The following is a 16,511-nucleotide window of genomic DNA, read 5'->3' as shown; positions in this document are numbered from 1 at the left end:
GATCCCACAGTCGTAGAGTCTTCCTAGAGTGGCGATTCAACTGATACACGACTATCAAGATACGGGGATAAACAGTGATGCCGGAATGCACCGAAAGACGACATCTTCAAAGTAAGAGGTAAAGTCAAACTGCCGACACGCAGAATGTACTTTTGGACCAAAGGACCAGTCGCTGCCATTGGGACACGTCATGATGCCGAATCATACTTTGGATTGTTGACATCAAGTCTGGGAGTTGAAAGTTGTCAAGTTGAGAGACAAATTTTATTCAAATGGTTTATTGCTACGTACGTATCTTGGTGATTGCCTGTTTGTTAGGTCTGACATCCTGCTAGTTACTACAACTAGTTCTTCAATAAATCGGCGACTTTGGTTAGGCAGGTGAGAAGACGTAAACCATGCAATGGGTTGAAAACCGGCTAGAGAACGAAAGTGTCAATGAAGATAGGCTGATGAGAGTAAATAGTTGTCTAGAGACTCTTGGACTCAATTATGTCTATGGCAGGGACTTTGCTCCAAACTTCCCGTCTGGTAAAGCAGAAAACTAGTGGACTCAAGCCCACTCACATCTCGCCCTTGAAGAACCGTTTTGGCAGCTCAGCTCATCCGTTTGAAACCCTCCCCAAAAGGGCTTCCGTTTGTTGGGTTCTGTCAAAGCCAAAAGAGCGGCCTAATTCTTGGCCTTCACAATACAAAAGCAGCGACGACGCTAAACTGACTTGGCTGGCAGCCACACCATGTGGTCGTTCATGGTTGTCTCTCCTCGACTATCGACAGCTACCCAACCTGGGACATTATCACACTGCATGGAGCTTTGCTTCCCTGCCGGGCGCATGGGCATTGCCGTCTATTCGTCAGGCTACTGGTGATCAATCACCCACGATAGCGGATGGACATTGGAAAAGATGCCTTGTGGCCCAACTATCCAAAGCCTGCCGGAATCTTGGTTGCTGAGGGCCATCGGCATCTTCAAAACTGGGAAGCCTCACCTGTACTGGTTGGATGAACAATTCCCACTTGACCAGCCTGGTGCTCACGTCAACACCTCCGTGCCTACACGTAGAGGGAGCGGGAGCCCAGCAAGCATCATGCTCGGGCAGCATAATACACGCTCTATTGCATGATGGGCCCCCCCGCTGGCTGCATGAGAAGGGCTTACCATGCTGGCTTCGTTCGGCAAAACAACGATGCATATTTCGCCATTTCGTTGGTGGACATGGCCGCAGTTTCCGCGACCACATGGACCTGCATCGCGGAGCTGTGCCAGACAGCACTGCAGGGGGGAAAGGATTTCGAGCATTCATTCTCCTCCGGCAAATGGAGAAGCTGAAGCCAACGGTGGATCTGTAAAGTCTCCTCTTGGCCGATTTGTTTGCGAGCTCTGTCGTCCTATTGATCCCATGCTTTCCTTTCTTCCCCGCCAAATGTCTCGAACTTTGATGGAGGGGCAGATAAAAACAACAGGCCAGGGGTTTGAATGAGGGGAAAACAAAAGATGGGACCACAAGCTGGACCAAGTTTTGTGTCAATGAAATGCTCTCAGGGCGAACGGACCCCTGGCAAATACTGAAATGCTGCATGGGATCGCCTCACGCTTGCTCAATGACAGGGTCAACGACAGGGCTTCGACAACGGGTTCGTCCCCGAGAAGCGGCCACGGTGGCTGAGAATGATTGGATTTCTCTGAGGCCGCCAGATGAGGCCATGAGGGGCTTTTCCCCAGCTTCGGTATGGAGCTTTCTCATGCGGGACGAGAATGAATGGCCTGGGGCATCTTGACATGTGCATGATGAGGGCGGCTGTGCTGGCCAGGGCCAAGAGTGAAGCTGAATAGTGCCTGGCCAGAGTTGGGGGCATGATGCGCCATTGACATGGGGAGGATAGCTTCACTGACCAACTCAACAGCAACTCTTTTGGGGTAGCTCTGATGCCAGGTTAGGTAAGAGATATCAGGCGAGAGGATCATCGTCTGGCTAGCAACTAGTGGCCGCTCGATAGGGCCCTTTTAGTGTCGTGGAAGACGTGGCTCGATACGAGGCGAGCATTGGGCAGTGATCGTGTCCAAGTTGTCCATTGATCAGCCACGTTGAACATGGATACTGTTGGTGGTTTATGTCCGGTGATGCGACTCGGATCGGTGTTTGAAGCTTTTGTTGGTTGATCGGCAGTTGAACAATAGCATAGGTCGAGGGAGTTGTCTATTAGTGCCCAGAGAGCCACCGAGGTTACTGTAACTGGTTGTCAGAATTCATAAATGAATGCCACCAAGCGCTGCTGGGTTTCCATTCTGTACGTACTGGTTCGTATCATCAGATCATGTGAGGACATAACCATCATGCTCATCTCGCACACCCACAGCATCGACAAATGCAGGGACCTCCAATAGTCTCTGTCATCAACCAGTTCTCCAAGCAGTTGAACGCAACACAGACTTTGCGAGTCTACAAATAATCAAGATGTCTACGCGGTAAATGGCTATATCATCTCAATTTTCTTTTTCTTTTTAGAAAAGTATGAACTCAGCTCTAAATATAGTTCAACCAAGATATTGGAGCATCCGTCAACTTGCGTATTGTATATGAACACTAAAGCGAACAGGACAAAATGTAGCCTGATGTGGCCAGCTGAGTGCATTATATGACCTGTCAACAACGTTGCTCGTACAAAGAAACATGAAGATAATGATAGTCAGACGTGTTCCCACGAGAGCGATCGACCTCTTGGCTCTTAGGATGTCACTATCTCCCGTTAGAGTCACTGCCAAATCCGGGAGCACAAATGCCTGTAAATGACACCATGTTTTGCTATCGAGACGAGTGCGGGAGCAATCTGTCCCGGTTTGACGGAAACTTGAAGAAGTGCGTAACTGATGGGAAGCCTGTCCGGTAGGGCCGAGACCTCACCACGGCGAGATGTGGCCTTTGCCGTGATTTGACGTCTTACCATTTGAGCCTGAGCGAAAGGGAACCCGTCAAGCATTTATGAAAGTTTGTTCAAAAGAGCTGAATGTACGCCAACATCCGGGACTCTGCGTCTAGTTGTTTTACTATCCATCCTGACATGAACTGAGTTGCGCAGCAGGACATTAAAATCAGTTACTAACAACCGTGACATTGAACGAAAGCCAATATATTATGATATCGGAAACTAACAGTTTTCCAGAAATAGTGATGGCTGAATGGTGTAATGACATCCCCGTAAACTATGTAATTGATTCTGGCCAAACCAGCACTAACTGGTACGGTCGGCTTTGCTCTACGCTCTAAAGACATGTTTTAAAGAGCTAGCAAGGTTGCAGTAATTGATTATGCATAAAAACGATGGAAATTTGGTACTCGAACTATAATTGCCATGGCATAAAGAGTATTGCCAGGCTACCCAAGGTGTTCTGGAGCTATCAGCACAACCAACGAGAGGCAAAACTAACTGCAGAGACATAGTTTCTAACGGCAGACCCTTTGAACAATTGATATAAATTGCTCCCTTCGAGTTATTTTAGCAGGTCGGCATTATGGACTTTACAATATTAGTGAAGCACACTCAGTATGGAGGAATTGACAACGCAGAGACATGATTTGCTCATAGCCCTTTACACAAGAGGGATAAAATGCCGAATTTCCAAGTTTCTATTTGGTTGCGTCCTCAGATGACATTATGTCATACCTTGTCAGCCTGTCAATCCATGGCTGTCAAATGCCTGCACCAGGGCAGTGATCCCAAAAGATGGCAGATCTGCAAGTGAGATTATTCGACTACGCCTAGTTTGCCTCGTCTCAGCGAGCTAACATGCATAGCCTCTGCAACAATTCGCAGTTTGTTGGTTTCAAAAGGTAGATTACACCAAGCCAGGCAGCCAATTTAGCATCTGTATAGCATATTAATACCATTTTCATGGCAAATGCTGGTGGCGAGTAATTTGACGTATTAAAGCATGAATCTGGAGTCGAACAATATCGCGAAACTTACCAAAAAGCAACCCCCCCCGAAAGCATCCAAACGATTGGGATTCCCTAGTGTTTCATTATCGCAACTACCCAATTCCACTCTCAGTAAAATATGTCACAGAGCGACATATTGTCGATGACATCAACCCTCAAACCCCCGATGAGGCAATTACACATCACAGAAACAAAGACTGGTTACCAACTCAGCGACCCAAATTCCACACAACCATCTTTCATCGCGATTCGCGACACTGCCAATCCCAAACTTTCAGTCTTCACTGGCCAAGCAACACAGCATACAACTGACAACCCCTTCGGCGAAATCACTTTCCAAACGGCCACTGGCGAAATTGAGATCAAGGGAAATGAAATTTCACGGCGCGTTATGTATCGAGATGGCCACTTCGGCAACACTCTCATGGTAAAAGGCACAGGTGGTAGATGGGCCTGGAAAGGGCAGACATTCTCAAGTACCATCAAGCTTATCGATATGAAGAGCGAGGAGCAAATTGGCTGCATCAGCGAGGGAATGTTGAGCGTTTCGAATGACCTCGAACTGGAATATTTCCATGCGGCTGTTTTGTCGGGCCTCGCCTGTGTAGAGTTACGGCACAGGGGGAAACAAGCACGAAATCGGGGACTAACTATGATTTTCGGCTGGCCGATAGGGAAATGATTGGGGACATATGAGACAACCAGTTTATATTGCATTTCTTGACTTGCTTCTCTAAATATGAGAGAGTCATTGCTTCTAAAGCCCTGGTTGTGGGATATTCAAGCCGAATGAACGGCTCGCATGTCGAGAAAGGACAAAAGCAGAAGGCCTCATGTAGCGACTGTCTAATACATGACTCTAAGAATTAAAGCTGAACCTGAAAACATTCCTTCAGCTGTTTGTCATACTCGTTCTTTTGCTGGACTTTTGCCCGAACAAATTCCTCGCTCTGCCGCCGAAAGTACGGAGCGACGATGCGGCGAAAGTCATCGTATTTGACGGGGTAATCGAATTTCTGCTGGATATTCTGCATAAATATACCGTAAAGCCCAGAGATACTATCCAAAGCTAGAAAATAGAAGAAATTGCCATCTTCCCAGCCTCGTTTCATAATTTGCGTCCGAGACAACGCAGACTTTTGGTCTCGGAAAGTCGTAAGCAGTAATGTCTCCTCGTGGGAGAAGGCGTCTAGAAATTCTCGATACATCTTATCAAATTCAACGAGGTCGTCATCAACTAGGCAATCGACGGCTTGGCTAGTCAACCAGTATGGGGGATGCTGCATCTCGACAGGTAATGAGCACGCCCATTCTAGATCGATGAGATACGTAACGTTCCAGTCATTATCGACAAAAATGTTGCTTTGATGAAGGTGAGTCAACATAAAGAGAAATGGGCCATGGCGCAAATCCCGACGCACCATGTGCGGAACGAGTGTTCTCATGGTGGCAATGGTGGCCATTTGTGAACGACAGTCTTTTTCGTCATTAACGGCGTTTGGTTGATGAACTAGTTGGCTCTCATGGCAGGCGAGCACATCTAACAGGTAGGATTCAGTTGCAACATAAGTGGTGTCTTTGTTGATACCTGTTGGGATGCTTTCGTTTTCCAGTTGATGCAGCTGAAATCTCAAAGGGCGGTTTGCCAAGCTAATCACTCCGGAATCGTCCATCGTGAATGAACCGATGCGTGGCAATGGGATTTTCCCCAAAGTAAGCATGATGCGCGATAGGCCCCGAAATAGATTAGTCCTACGGTTCTTGTCATGCCGCTGCTCCTCCCAAGTCGTTGATAACATCTTGTCATCGGCTCCTTCGATGTAATCGATCACCAAATGTCCTGTATCCAAAGTGTAAGGACGACTTGAACGGATATATTGACTAGGAGTGGCGCTGCCAAACAGGGAGAAGACACGGCGTCGAATGGCATGGAAGAGTCTGACGAGAAAGGGTGCATTTTCCAAGGTGAGAAACTAAGCTCGGAGAACTGGGATGAGCATGAAAACTTCGCCAAGTTATATTTCTGCCTCTATGTGTAGAGGATCACTTACACTCAGCCCGGTTGCTCCCTCTGTATGACCAGCAAAGGAGAACCCCCACAAGTAAGGGATTGGAACTTCTGGACAGTTCTCACGAATCCAGGCATAGCTGGCCGCTTCACAGCGGACCTTTTCCTCAGCATTACCAGAGCCGCCTACTTTGAATGGAAGTGGAAAGCGAATCATCACTCGTCCGCCTGGTCGGTGTCTCCAATTATCGATATATACCGGCAGGCAGACGTTGAAGCTGCCGTGAACCCATTCTTCGGAACACGAAAGCCGACACTTCTCAGCCCTGCTCAGTCGAAGGTAGCATGTCACAATATCTTCTATTTCCTTTGTATGCTGCAAGAGATATCTGAGAAAGTCTTCCCTCTTCTGCCAATAGGTAAGTCGGTGTAGGACATAGTTCTCTTGGTCCGCAGCTTCACTGTAGGTAATGCTGCCCTTTAAAGTCAGAAGGCTGATTCCTGGTCCGAGAGGCGAGATGGGTTTCTCAGGTGGTATCATTGAATACAATTTGCTGCGCTCGTGTTCCCAATGTTAAGAGTATGGAGACTGTAATGGGGACGCCTTACAATAAATGGATGTAAATAAAGTAGGAGATGACGGCCCAGGATATTGATGCAAGTCAAAGGGGACCAATCACGTGCTTGAAGGACTTCCTGTTGGCCCTGGGTAATATCCGATGAGTGACTCTCTGTTCCCCTGTCCGAATCACTAGCTACAAGGGACTTTGGTTTGGTATTATTGCTGCCCCTACGTCAAACAATATCTCTGGAGACATCGTCCCATTGAGGACCATCCAACCCTCCCGAGTGAATTCAGGAGCTTGTGCTGTGACAATGACTCCCAAATCGGTTATCCTATTGCCGTTGTTTACGGAACCGGAGCATCGGCTTTCGAGTGTTGCTACAAGTCCCAAACCAGAGCCTATTGCTGCCGCATATATAGCAACATTGAGTTGTAAACGTCAGAAGTGAGCCTTAAGATAACACGCCGTCCTCACGATCATCCAGACAGCAATTGATCTTGATCTTGCCGCTGCTGAGTTCGCCTTGCTGTCCACAACACCGCGAACCTGCCATCTGCATGAGATATATCCCATATTATGCTCTGTGAACTACTCCCCCCAAACCGGCAAGTTCACATCAACAACAATCGGTTTGTGGAATTGTTTCCCACCCACATGCGGAAAACTGCTCTTCATAATCGCAGCATTCACCACACAAGTCTCTCCCTCTTCCAACAACGGTCCCTTCCTCCCGCTGAGATCCACCAAACTCAGCTTATTATTCCCAGCACCAGGGTCCTCCCAAGGCGCAACACGCAAGACATCAAACATCTTGTCCTGGTTCCAAGTCACACGCTCCGTGCCCCGTCCACTATGCACATGACCACAGACGGCAAGCCGTGGTCGAACTCGCCAGAGTGCTCTCCTGAGAGCTTCACACCCAGTTTGCAAAGTGTCCGCCTCATCACAGCAACCCTTTGGCGGCGTGTGTGTCACCACAATGTCAGTGTGAGGTGGGATGTCGTCCCACAATTTGGGAAGTTCCGAGTGATCGTCAGATGCAGTTGGGACGTCGTAGTAGAATGCCCAGAGGCCGTATCGCGGCGAATATGGTGATCCAAAGACTCTGAATTGTGTGTGTGGTCCTTGGGGAGAACGTAGCTGAATGGTGGTTGCCTCATGATGGAGGTATGTTATTGATGGAGAAGAGGTGAGTAGTTGGAGACATTTCGAGGGAGATTGGGGATGTTGATTGTGAAATGTTGAGCCGTGCTGTGCGTAAAAGTCTGTGTCTAGCGTCAAGTCATGGTTCCCTGTGTTTTGGTTAGTTTGATATACGCAGCATTAGAGTAGATCTACGAACCGGCAATTACGATTTTAGCTTCAAAGTCGGCTTCTTCAAGCCATTTGACTGTCTTTGAGAGCTATAAATAACTTAGCATGTTGAGTTGTGTTACATACAAGTCTTCAAAACATACCTCTGAGTAGCTTCCTTGGTTCGTCATATCCCCAGCGTGAATCAGAACATCTCCCTTTGGAAGCTTCACAGTGCAGTTGTGCGTGTCCGAGATGCAAACGATTCTCGTTCGGCGGAGTTTTGATTCTGCCATTGTGAGAGTTGATGGCCAAACGCCAATACCGACGGGATTAAAGTGCTGCCAATGAAAGAGTAGTTTGCATCGAGTTGCAGATGCGGAATGTGGGTGATGCCTGTGTATCGAGATCTCAGACAAGGTGCCATGTATCCAAGAATAGCCGTTGGAATGCGCTGTGGCGGCCCGACTGACGAAAGGGCTTTGGATGTGGTAGGAGTGTTTCTTTTGATGATGTGGCCATAGCTGAGGTTGGTCGATGGCGCATTCTGACGGACGATTGTGATGACTGAATTGCACATTGGGAGTGAGTCAGGATGGCAACGTTGTGTGCCATGGCTCGTTTTGGCCAGTCTATGGAGCCCATCGGTTGGCTGTGGCTAAACCTGGCCGTCTCCAAAAGTAAACTTCATCTTGTTGGTAAGATGAGTAGCCCCGAAGAGGAATCTTTGCAGTGTATATTTGCTTTTTCTGTTTGTACGACCAGCACTAGAATTTCTTTTATTTTATTCTTCGTGAAACAAGCTGATGCGGGGTGAAGAAGCAAGAATCGGAAACATGTCTTCCGCTTGTGGTTTGAAGGCGACATGTGCTACGTTCCGTCCGCACGGTTGCACACGGAAAAGAGGATTACCATCGTTGGATACAAGGCAACTGCCTAGGTAATGGAAGCTTACATGTCTCACAAGGCTGGGTGCATAAATGACGGAGTAACAAGTCGATGCAAAGATCCAGGACTGGCAGATGCGGGATCAAGGATGGGAAAGCATGGCATTGATCCTAGCCGTCCTGATTGTCACCATCCCGGATGAGATCGTGATAACATTCCAAAATATAAAGCGGTTGATCCAGGATGCACCATTGGAATAGTACTCTCAAAGCCTTCACTTGGAAGCGTTTAGTCCTTCTTAAGGTTCATCTCATTGACTTGAATTTGAACCACCCTCAGATTACATGGCTCTATCACAATTTGGAACAGCTCTTGTCAACGTGGGCAACATCGTACGAAGTACATGATAAACAGAGGTCCAAGAGGTCCAAGAGGCCATTTTAGCTCATTACCAATTGAGAACCTACTTTGCAACTGGTCAATTTTGGTCCCTGCATATGGTAGCATCGGCTTCCTGATCGGCTCATGGTTCCAAAATTGGCGAGATGAAGGCGCGATTAGACTGGTGTGATATTGGACGGATGGTGGTCACGGACGCCTGGCTACCAACCCCTGGTAGGAACGGCACAGGTTCTGCAGAGTACACTTTGACGATGAATTTGGTTGTTGGGATAGGAAGGAAGTGCTACCGCACTGTTTGGCGTGTTGGCAGAAGTCAAAGTTGGCTGTTGGATCTATGGCCAGTAATGCTCGATGTTCACGATGGGCGCTCTGCACAGAAGCATCGCGATATGCCCTTGCTGAGAGCTCAGCGTAGTTGGGTTGACGCGGTATCGGGCAGAATAAGTGGTTGCACAGCAAAGCCGCGACCTTGACGGTCATCTGTGGATAATTAATCTGGCCCATGAGACGCGTCCTTGCCAAGTTCCAATGAAGCTGATCCGCTTTGCTACCGTTTTCTCCGGACAGGCCGTCACTGTCACAAATTTGTGCTAATAGGATCAAGGTTGCATTCGGAATCGTGGTTCTGCAAAAATGCGTCGAGTCAAACATCATCGGTTCATCATCCTGCGGGAGGAGACGATAGCTGACACAAAAACGCCCCGTCAGCGGCGTTTCGAATATCGACGCCATGAACCAGGCACCTTGCCAGGCGGTGTCTCAGGAAAGGACAAAATAAAAAATAAAAACAAAAGAAGGGAAGAAAGAAAAGAGGGAAAATGCCGCAAGAACGACGACATGGGCCACCCAACAGCATGCCCCTCGTGGAAGCTTTCAATCGGCAGATGGCAATAAGATGTCGTTGATCCGAGATGCTGGCAGGGTTGCAACGATGCCGTGTTCTTCGTGCCACCGCGTCCATCGACGCCACACCGATAGGTGAGTTGCCAAACTGGAGAAAATTAGTACAGAACAATTGAAATCTGATGGAACGAGACGAGACGTGATAATTTGCTGGATATTTGCGTAACACCACGGTGCACCGTACGGAGAAGCCCGATTTGGAGTCTTGGTGGTTTTAACCCACGGGGATGGGCCTTGGTTGTCTTGGTTGGGCCGTGGCGAAATTAAACGAGATGATATCACACGGACCAGCTGGGACGGACTGGAGACGAAGGTTACACAGCAGTTGAGAGATGATAAATTTGGTGAGTGGAAAATTAGCCTCAATGATTGATGAAGGTTCAAGGAGGCTGGTTGGAGCTGCCGATTGGAAAAGCTCCTGCCATTTGAACCCAAACAACTGGATCCAGCCTGCATGTGGCAAGCTTGCGCACTTTGTGCCCCCCTGAGACCCCTGTAATTCTGGCACCGGGAAGAGCCCCAAGTGGACCAGCCAGTACCTGGAGCACCCGGCGCCCCCAGGCCCAAAGCGAGAGCAGCTCCCACTGGCACCAGACGAGACCGGACATCTGGACTGTCAGCGCTTTTATTAGCGCCGGGCTTCATGGAGAGCCAGGGGCTCTAGTTGGCATCTGGAAGTCAATGCTCGTGCCATGTCTCTTCATGTAGCAGAATTGGACGGACCAGGCGCTCCAGTCCCTTCTTGTCCGGAGTCACCCCGATGTCGATTGACATCTGAAGATTCAGATATTGGATCCTCAACCGCATCGAATGAGGCCGCAGCATCCATGGCCTCTTGGCAACTGCACCAACTTGAATGCAGCCCACCGTCAATAATTATCATCAATGAAATCCCCAGTGCTCCGGGCTACCTGACCAGAATAAGCAAGCACGAAGCTGAACCCATGACCAAGCAGATTGCTTCCGCCCTGTGGCGCATCATGAACCCTGTCGACCCGCTCAAGCTCGAACCAATTTGACGGCACTGTAATGCGCTGCACCAATTATCCCCAGCAGGCCTCAACCCATCAATCATGACCAGCCAGACCGGATCAGACTATTCATTGCAGGTCAAAGTCCAACTGAAGATCTAGATATCTAGACTGGCTGGTGTCCGTGTGCATTGAGCTTCGGATGTCTGTCGCTCGCTTTATCATCTTGTTCCCAGCCTCCTCGAAGCGCGTCTTCACCCGCTTCGACATCAAGACACACGTCCGTCCATCTCCACCTGCAACACGGAGCATCATCACATCCATCATCAGGCCTAATTCCAAGCACCAGTTCGTGCAGTAACTTACAACTTGCTCTTTCCATCCCCATCCGGACCAGACTCTTCTTATAGCCATCATGTCCCTTGTCAAAGCCTGCTGGTAGACCATCAGCATCAGACAGCACGGCAAGACACGCTGTTGCCACTACCCCTGCAGTTGCAAGCTTCCCTTGTCCAAACTCCTCTCCAAATCTCAAAAAAGTCAAGGTGCCAGCCAGCCTCTGCTCACCTCAGCTCACCAGACCTCACCTCCCACGCCCCCTCCCCAATCTCCCTTCTTTCTCCCCACTGATTTTCTCGACACATTCTTGGCCATCGTGCTGTTGCATGAATTGCTTCAGGCCGACGTTGCCTGTTGGTCTGCAAGTGCCAATCGTTCATTGCACGTCGTCCAGAAGATTCCCTTCTCTGTGACTCTTGCACTTGGCCCAGCATCCATCCACACAACTCCCACCAGACCAAGAACCACTCCAGCGCCACAACATTCAGCCTCCTCCCTCCTCTGCGATCGACGCGACCGAAACTTGGCGACGACCAAATTCGAAACTGTTCTTGTATAATTCTCGAGCAAATTATCATACGAAGCCTCACATAAATCACCTCGACGCGAATCGTGCCCCCACCTATCTTCTTGGTGTTCACCTTTTCAACCTCGAGAAAGGGGTAGCCGGCTCCCTAAGCCACCCAACATTCCATGGCCGCCGTTTCATCAGCTCCCACGGGAGCTACGGCTTTGACACCGCCGAGCAGCAGCCATGGAGAAAACATGTGGGAGCTTTCCGCTGGACAGTCAGAGGTAAGACCAAGTCCGAAATACCCCAGAGTTATTCGACCACGAGTGTCTACCCACAGAAACGCAAGCATTGCTGGGAGGTTTCATCCATTGTTAGTGGCTCAGTAGTTTGGCTAATGGCAACCACCCACAGAACACGATGCAAGACAAGAACGACGCTCCCAGTTTAGAAAAACCCTTGCGAAGCCCCCTCGGTTCACAGAATGGCAATGCACTGTCTTCCTCGTATGGCCAAACCAGCAACCATTTTGAAATGGCCGCTCGCAAAATGCACTCTGTCGACAACCTCAGTTCCGCCAGATGGGCCAAGTCAGGAGATGGAACTTCAGGACTATCACCTGCTCTGGCCATTGAGCCCCGACAACCCCTACCGAGCGCCTCGGATGGTACGTCGCTCGGAAAGCAAGCAGCTTTGGATGAACGCAGACGGCAGATTCAACAAACCTTGGGCTTAGAATACAGTGAGGAGGATTCCAAATGGATTCACCGGGACAAGTTAGCCAAGATTGAAAGCGAGGAGCTCCAGGCCGCTGGCTTCATAATACCAAAGGTGCGAGCCTCGAGTAGGCAAAGACGTCCCAGGGGGCAAAATTCCGTCGATTACGACAACCAGCAACGCCCTCGGAATCAGAGTTCCATGGACTTTGACAATCAGCATCAACAGCGACAGCGCCATGATTCCGCCAACATGGATCATGTTGGCGAGGAAGAACCCCCGGCCCAGCACTGGGACTTGAGGACGCCAGAAGAGATTGCTGAAGAGGAGGCTAATGCCTATTTTGCCTCGCAGTGTCTCAAGGGAGGCACAAAAATCCCGGTAGCCAAGATCAGCCCCGCGCCTATCCCACAAGATTACTTGGATCGCGGATCTCCTTCTGTCCGACGCATTGAATCCATGGATGGCGATACCATTGCCTACACCAAAACTCGGTCTCGAAGTGCCAGTGCTTCTACCAAGGACTTCGAAGTAGTGAACAATTGCAACCGACCTGCCAATGGAAAGCGATCAGTCACAGAGGGTTCACCAAAGAAAAGCACTGTGCGAAAGGCCTCAACGGCATCAAAGACCAGCACCACAGCCAGTCGGCCGAAGACTAGATCCGGTCCTACCAGAGATGCGAGTGGAAACCGCCCACCCACACGATCTGGAGAACCATCTGCTGCTAGCAAGCAACCCGAGGGCGACCCACCGTGGATGTTCGATGCGTACAAGCCGGACCCGCGGTTGCCTCCGGATCAACAGCTGCTACCCACGGTCGCCAAACGCCTGCGACAAGAAATGTGGGAGAGGGAAGGGAAGTTTGGCGACGTCTATGACAAGGAATTCCGACCGCTCAACGACCACGAACTTCCGAAACCACAGGAGAAAGAGCCTCTCCCTCAAGAGGAGGAAGATGCTCAACAAGCGGGAGAATGGCCTTTGAAACCCGGTATCACGAAGAGTCCAAAGCAGAGCTCATACTCTACAATGCCCAAGATCTCGGACAAGCCTCCGGTCAGCCCTGTAGCAAGTTCCAAGGGTCCTGGACCAATGCAACCAGTCTCCCAACCCCAAACGGTCGAACCAATGAGACAGGAAGAGGAAGAAGCTGAGAAGAAGGCAGGATGCGGGTGCTGCGTGATAATGTAATGGCACGTTTCTGCCTCGGCGGCCTGGAGGGTCTCTCTCCGTTGCCACTTGGCCCTTGGGCATCCTTCCTTCAGCGAGACCGTTTACGACTTTACGAATCGTGATTTACATATACCGATTTTCAGCCTTTTGTGTTATTTTAAGTACATTTTGTTGTTTTTATTTTATTCCATTTTTCATCCCAATTATCCAGCCTAGCGACTCTTACGGTTTCATTTGTCACCTTTATATTTTTTTTCACGGCGTCGCATCGAGGTGAAACACGGCGACGATATTCAACGAGGAGATTTTTTGATTCTCTCCATTCGATTCGATGGGATACCAACTACGATTTGATCAGATACAGCGATAATGATCACAAGTTATTGGCCTTTTTTGGTCAGACTTTTGGCATCCTGCCTACGTTTCTTAACATACGCGTTTAATCATACTACTGCATCCGAGTACTCGCCTACGCCGCCATTCTGATTGGAATATGAATGGCCATGTTCATCTCACAGCTTGGTGGAACACTTTTGTTGTTGGCATTGGGCATTGGCCGATGTAGGACGTCCGGGAGCACTGTTTGTTTCATTTATGGAGCATTTGTTGCGTAGTAGCAATTCTACAATGGCGACTTACGCCTGGAGCGCATCGAAAAACTTGACGGAGGAACTTTCGGATTCTTGAGTGTATAGATACCCCCTCTCCTGAGGATGGACTTTTCGACCAATGATGGACCAAGTTAGATATCAATAAAGACATTATTAACATGGCTGGTGTCGCAAATCGGGTGATATTGCATTGAGATGGGACCTTGCCTTGGGAAGGTATGGTGCTCGAGAGTTTTCTGACTGGATTGTTGGCGTTGCTTTACATCATCGATGACGGTGCGGCGTGTTGGAGCCGTGCCGAGCTCCGACAGCTTCGACGTTGAGCTGCATTGCAAGCGGCATCATCGGCCGATTGTGGGGAGCTGAGCTCTCATAAAGTTTATCCGCCGCCATATATGTAAGCTCTGCCAAATAATTTTCATTGTTTCCTGTTCATCTTGACAAGTCATTTACAGGTCGATTGAATGCCAATTGAGGTGCATACGCAGGTTTTGATCAATTCATTCATTCAAGATGGTTACTCAACATGGCGACCACCATCATATCCCCGCCCACTTCCGCATCCATAAGTAAGTGAGCCAGCAGATGAAGCTCGACCACGCCGAGCCATTGCCCTTCATTCTGGCCTTGAAACTACTGCTAACATGTTTTCTCAGACCCGGCGCATGGCTCCCTGCTGACCATCGCGTCCATCGGCAATACCTCTCCAACATAACCTCCTACATCGACTCGCACCCCGAGGAAAAGCTCACGCCCGCCCTCGAGGAATTCAAGCAGCTCATTGAGGGAAATTCCCGTGTGTACATGTACTTTGTGCAGATGTTTGACGAAATTCCCCGGAAGCACCCATATTGGCATGATCCAACTGGGGTGAAGCAGATTCGCGACTACAAGCATATGCTGCAGGTGCTGAATCATATTGTTACGAGGGCGCCGGAGTGGACGGAGGCAGCGGAGAGTGTGGGCGTAGTGGGAGTTCCAATGTGTGCTATTTTTGATTACCCGATGGGTACGCCGAGGTATGTATTTTTCTTGGGATGTTTACGACACTTCTACGTTAAGTTGTGGTAAGCGGAAATACTGATGTTGGTTAGTGGACATGCGGCGTTTTTAGATCCAGATGTAAACAGAGCGTTGAAGAAGGTGCTGAATGAATGGGGGAAATATCTGCAGGTGAGTTTGTCTTGACATTGAACTCAAGCACAAATGTCTGAGATATACTCTAACCTCTCTGCCAGTCACCAGCATCAGCAGAAGTCCTGGGCGACCACAAACTAGGCTGGTTCGGCCAAACCGGCATCAACGACCTCGTCCAAGTCGCCAACGCCCCCTACAAGTCCAACATGAAGTTTGAAGAAATGTTCATCTGCGACCCAACCGCAAAACACATGGGCTTCAAGTCCTGGGACGGTACATCTCCCATCCCTACACACAACCCGCCTCAACACTAAACAAACAGCAGACTTCTTCACCCGAAAACTCCACGATTCCGCACGCCCCGTCGCCTCCCCCACCGACGACACCGTCATCGCCAACGCCTGCGAATCCAAAGTCTTCAACATAGAGCACAACATCAACCTCCGCGACAAGTTCTTCGCCAAGGGCCAGCCCTACTCCCTCGTCGACATGTTCGCCCACGACCCCCTCGCGCACAAATTCGTCGGCGGCACAATCTACCAGGCGTTTTTGTCGGCGCTGTCCTACCACCGCTGGCACTCGCCCGTCTCGGGGACAGTGAAGCGCGCGTTTGTCCAGGACGGGACGTACTTCAGCGAGCCGCTCAACGAAGACGACGGGGATACGGACGTCAAGATTGACACGAGGGGGATTACGGTTGCGCAGGGGTATTTGTCGGCGCTGGCGACGAGGGCGGTCATTGTGCTGGAGGCGGATGAGAAGGCGATTGGGCTGGTGGGCTTTGTGGGGATTGGGATGGACGAGGTGAGTACGTGTGATGTTACGGTGCGGGAGGGACAGCATGTGAAGAAGGGGGATGAGTTGGGTATGTTTCATTTTGGGGGGTCGAGTCATTGTTTGGTGTTTGGGAAGGGGGTGAGGGTTGAGGGGTTTCCGGGCGTGGGGAGGGATGAGAATGTTCCTGTGAGGGGGAAGTTGGCTGTTGTTAAGAAGTGATTGTTTGAGTCTTGTATGGAGATTATCGTCTAAATTGGTGTAAGTCGCGATGTTG

The 16,511-nt window shown here is 49.7% G+C and overlaps 4 protein-coding genes across 4 annotated transcripts; all 4 read left to right on the top strand.

Annotated features, from left to right (window-relative positions):
- Positions 1–5,866: 5,866 nt before the first annotated feature.
- VFPPC_17757 (hypothetical protein) lies at positions 5,867–6,379 on the top strand (the record flags this gene model as incomplete). The annotated part of the gene is made up of 2 exons (XM_022429444.1): positions 5,867–5,934; positions 5,980–6,379. 2 exons carry the CDS (start codon positions 5,867–5,869, stop codon positions 6,377–6,379), a joined length of 468 nt encoding a protein of 155 aa, XP_022285518.1.
- A 2,859-nt stretch (positions 6,380–9,238) lies between these two features.
- Positions 9,239–9,568, top strand: VFPPC_15744 (hypothetical protein; the record flags this gene model as incomplete). The annotated part of the gene is made up of 1 exon (XM_018293497.1): positions 9,239–9,568. One exon carries the CDS (start codon positions 9,239–9,241, stop codon positions 9,566–9,568), a length of 330 nt encoding a protein of 109 aa, XP_018144709.1.
- Positions 9,569–12,001: 2,433 nt separating this feature from the next.
- Positions 12,002–13,730, top strand: VFPPC_04189 (TeaA receptor TeaR; the record flags this gene model as incomplete). Its single annotated transcript, XM_018283584.1, has 2 exons — positions 12,002–12,103; positions 12,234–13,730. 2 exons carry the CDS (start codon positions 12,002–12,004, stop codon positions 13,728–13,730), a joined length of 1,599 nt encoding a protein of 532 aa, XP_018144708.1.
- Positions 13,731–14,836: 1,106 nt separating this feature from the next.
- Positions 14,837–16,456, top strand: VFPPC_04188 (phosphatidylserine decarboxylase family protein; the record flags this gene model as incomplete). Its single annotated transcript, XM_018283583.1, has 5 exons — positions 14,837–14,892; positions 14,980–15,342; positions 15,418–15,496; positions 15,562–15,733; positions 15,786–16,456. The coding sequence occupies 5 exons, from the start codon at positions 14,837–14,839 to the stop codon at positions 16,454–16,456; spliced, it is 1,341 nt and encodes a 446-aa protein (XP_018144707.1).
- Positions 16,457–16,511: the final 55 nt, after the last annotated feature.

Source organism: Pochonia chlamydosporia, chromosome 3 (genome assembly GCF_001653235.2).
Source record: "Pochonia chlamydosporia 170 chromosome 3, whole genome shotgun sequence".
NCBI lineage: Eukaryota > Fungi > Ascomycota > Sordariomycetes > Hypocreales > Clavicipitaceae > Pochonia > Pochonia chlamydosporia.
The sequence above is the reverse complement of the archived record's forward strand: the minus strand, read 5'-3'. Positions and strand labels throughout refer to the sequence as shown.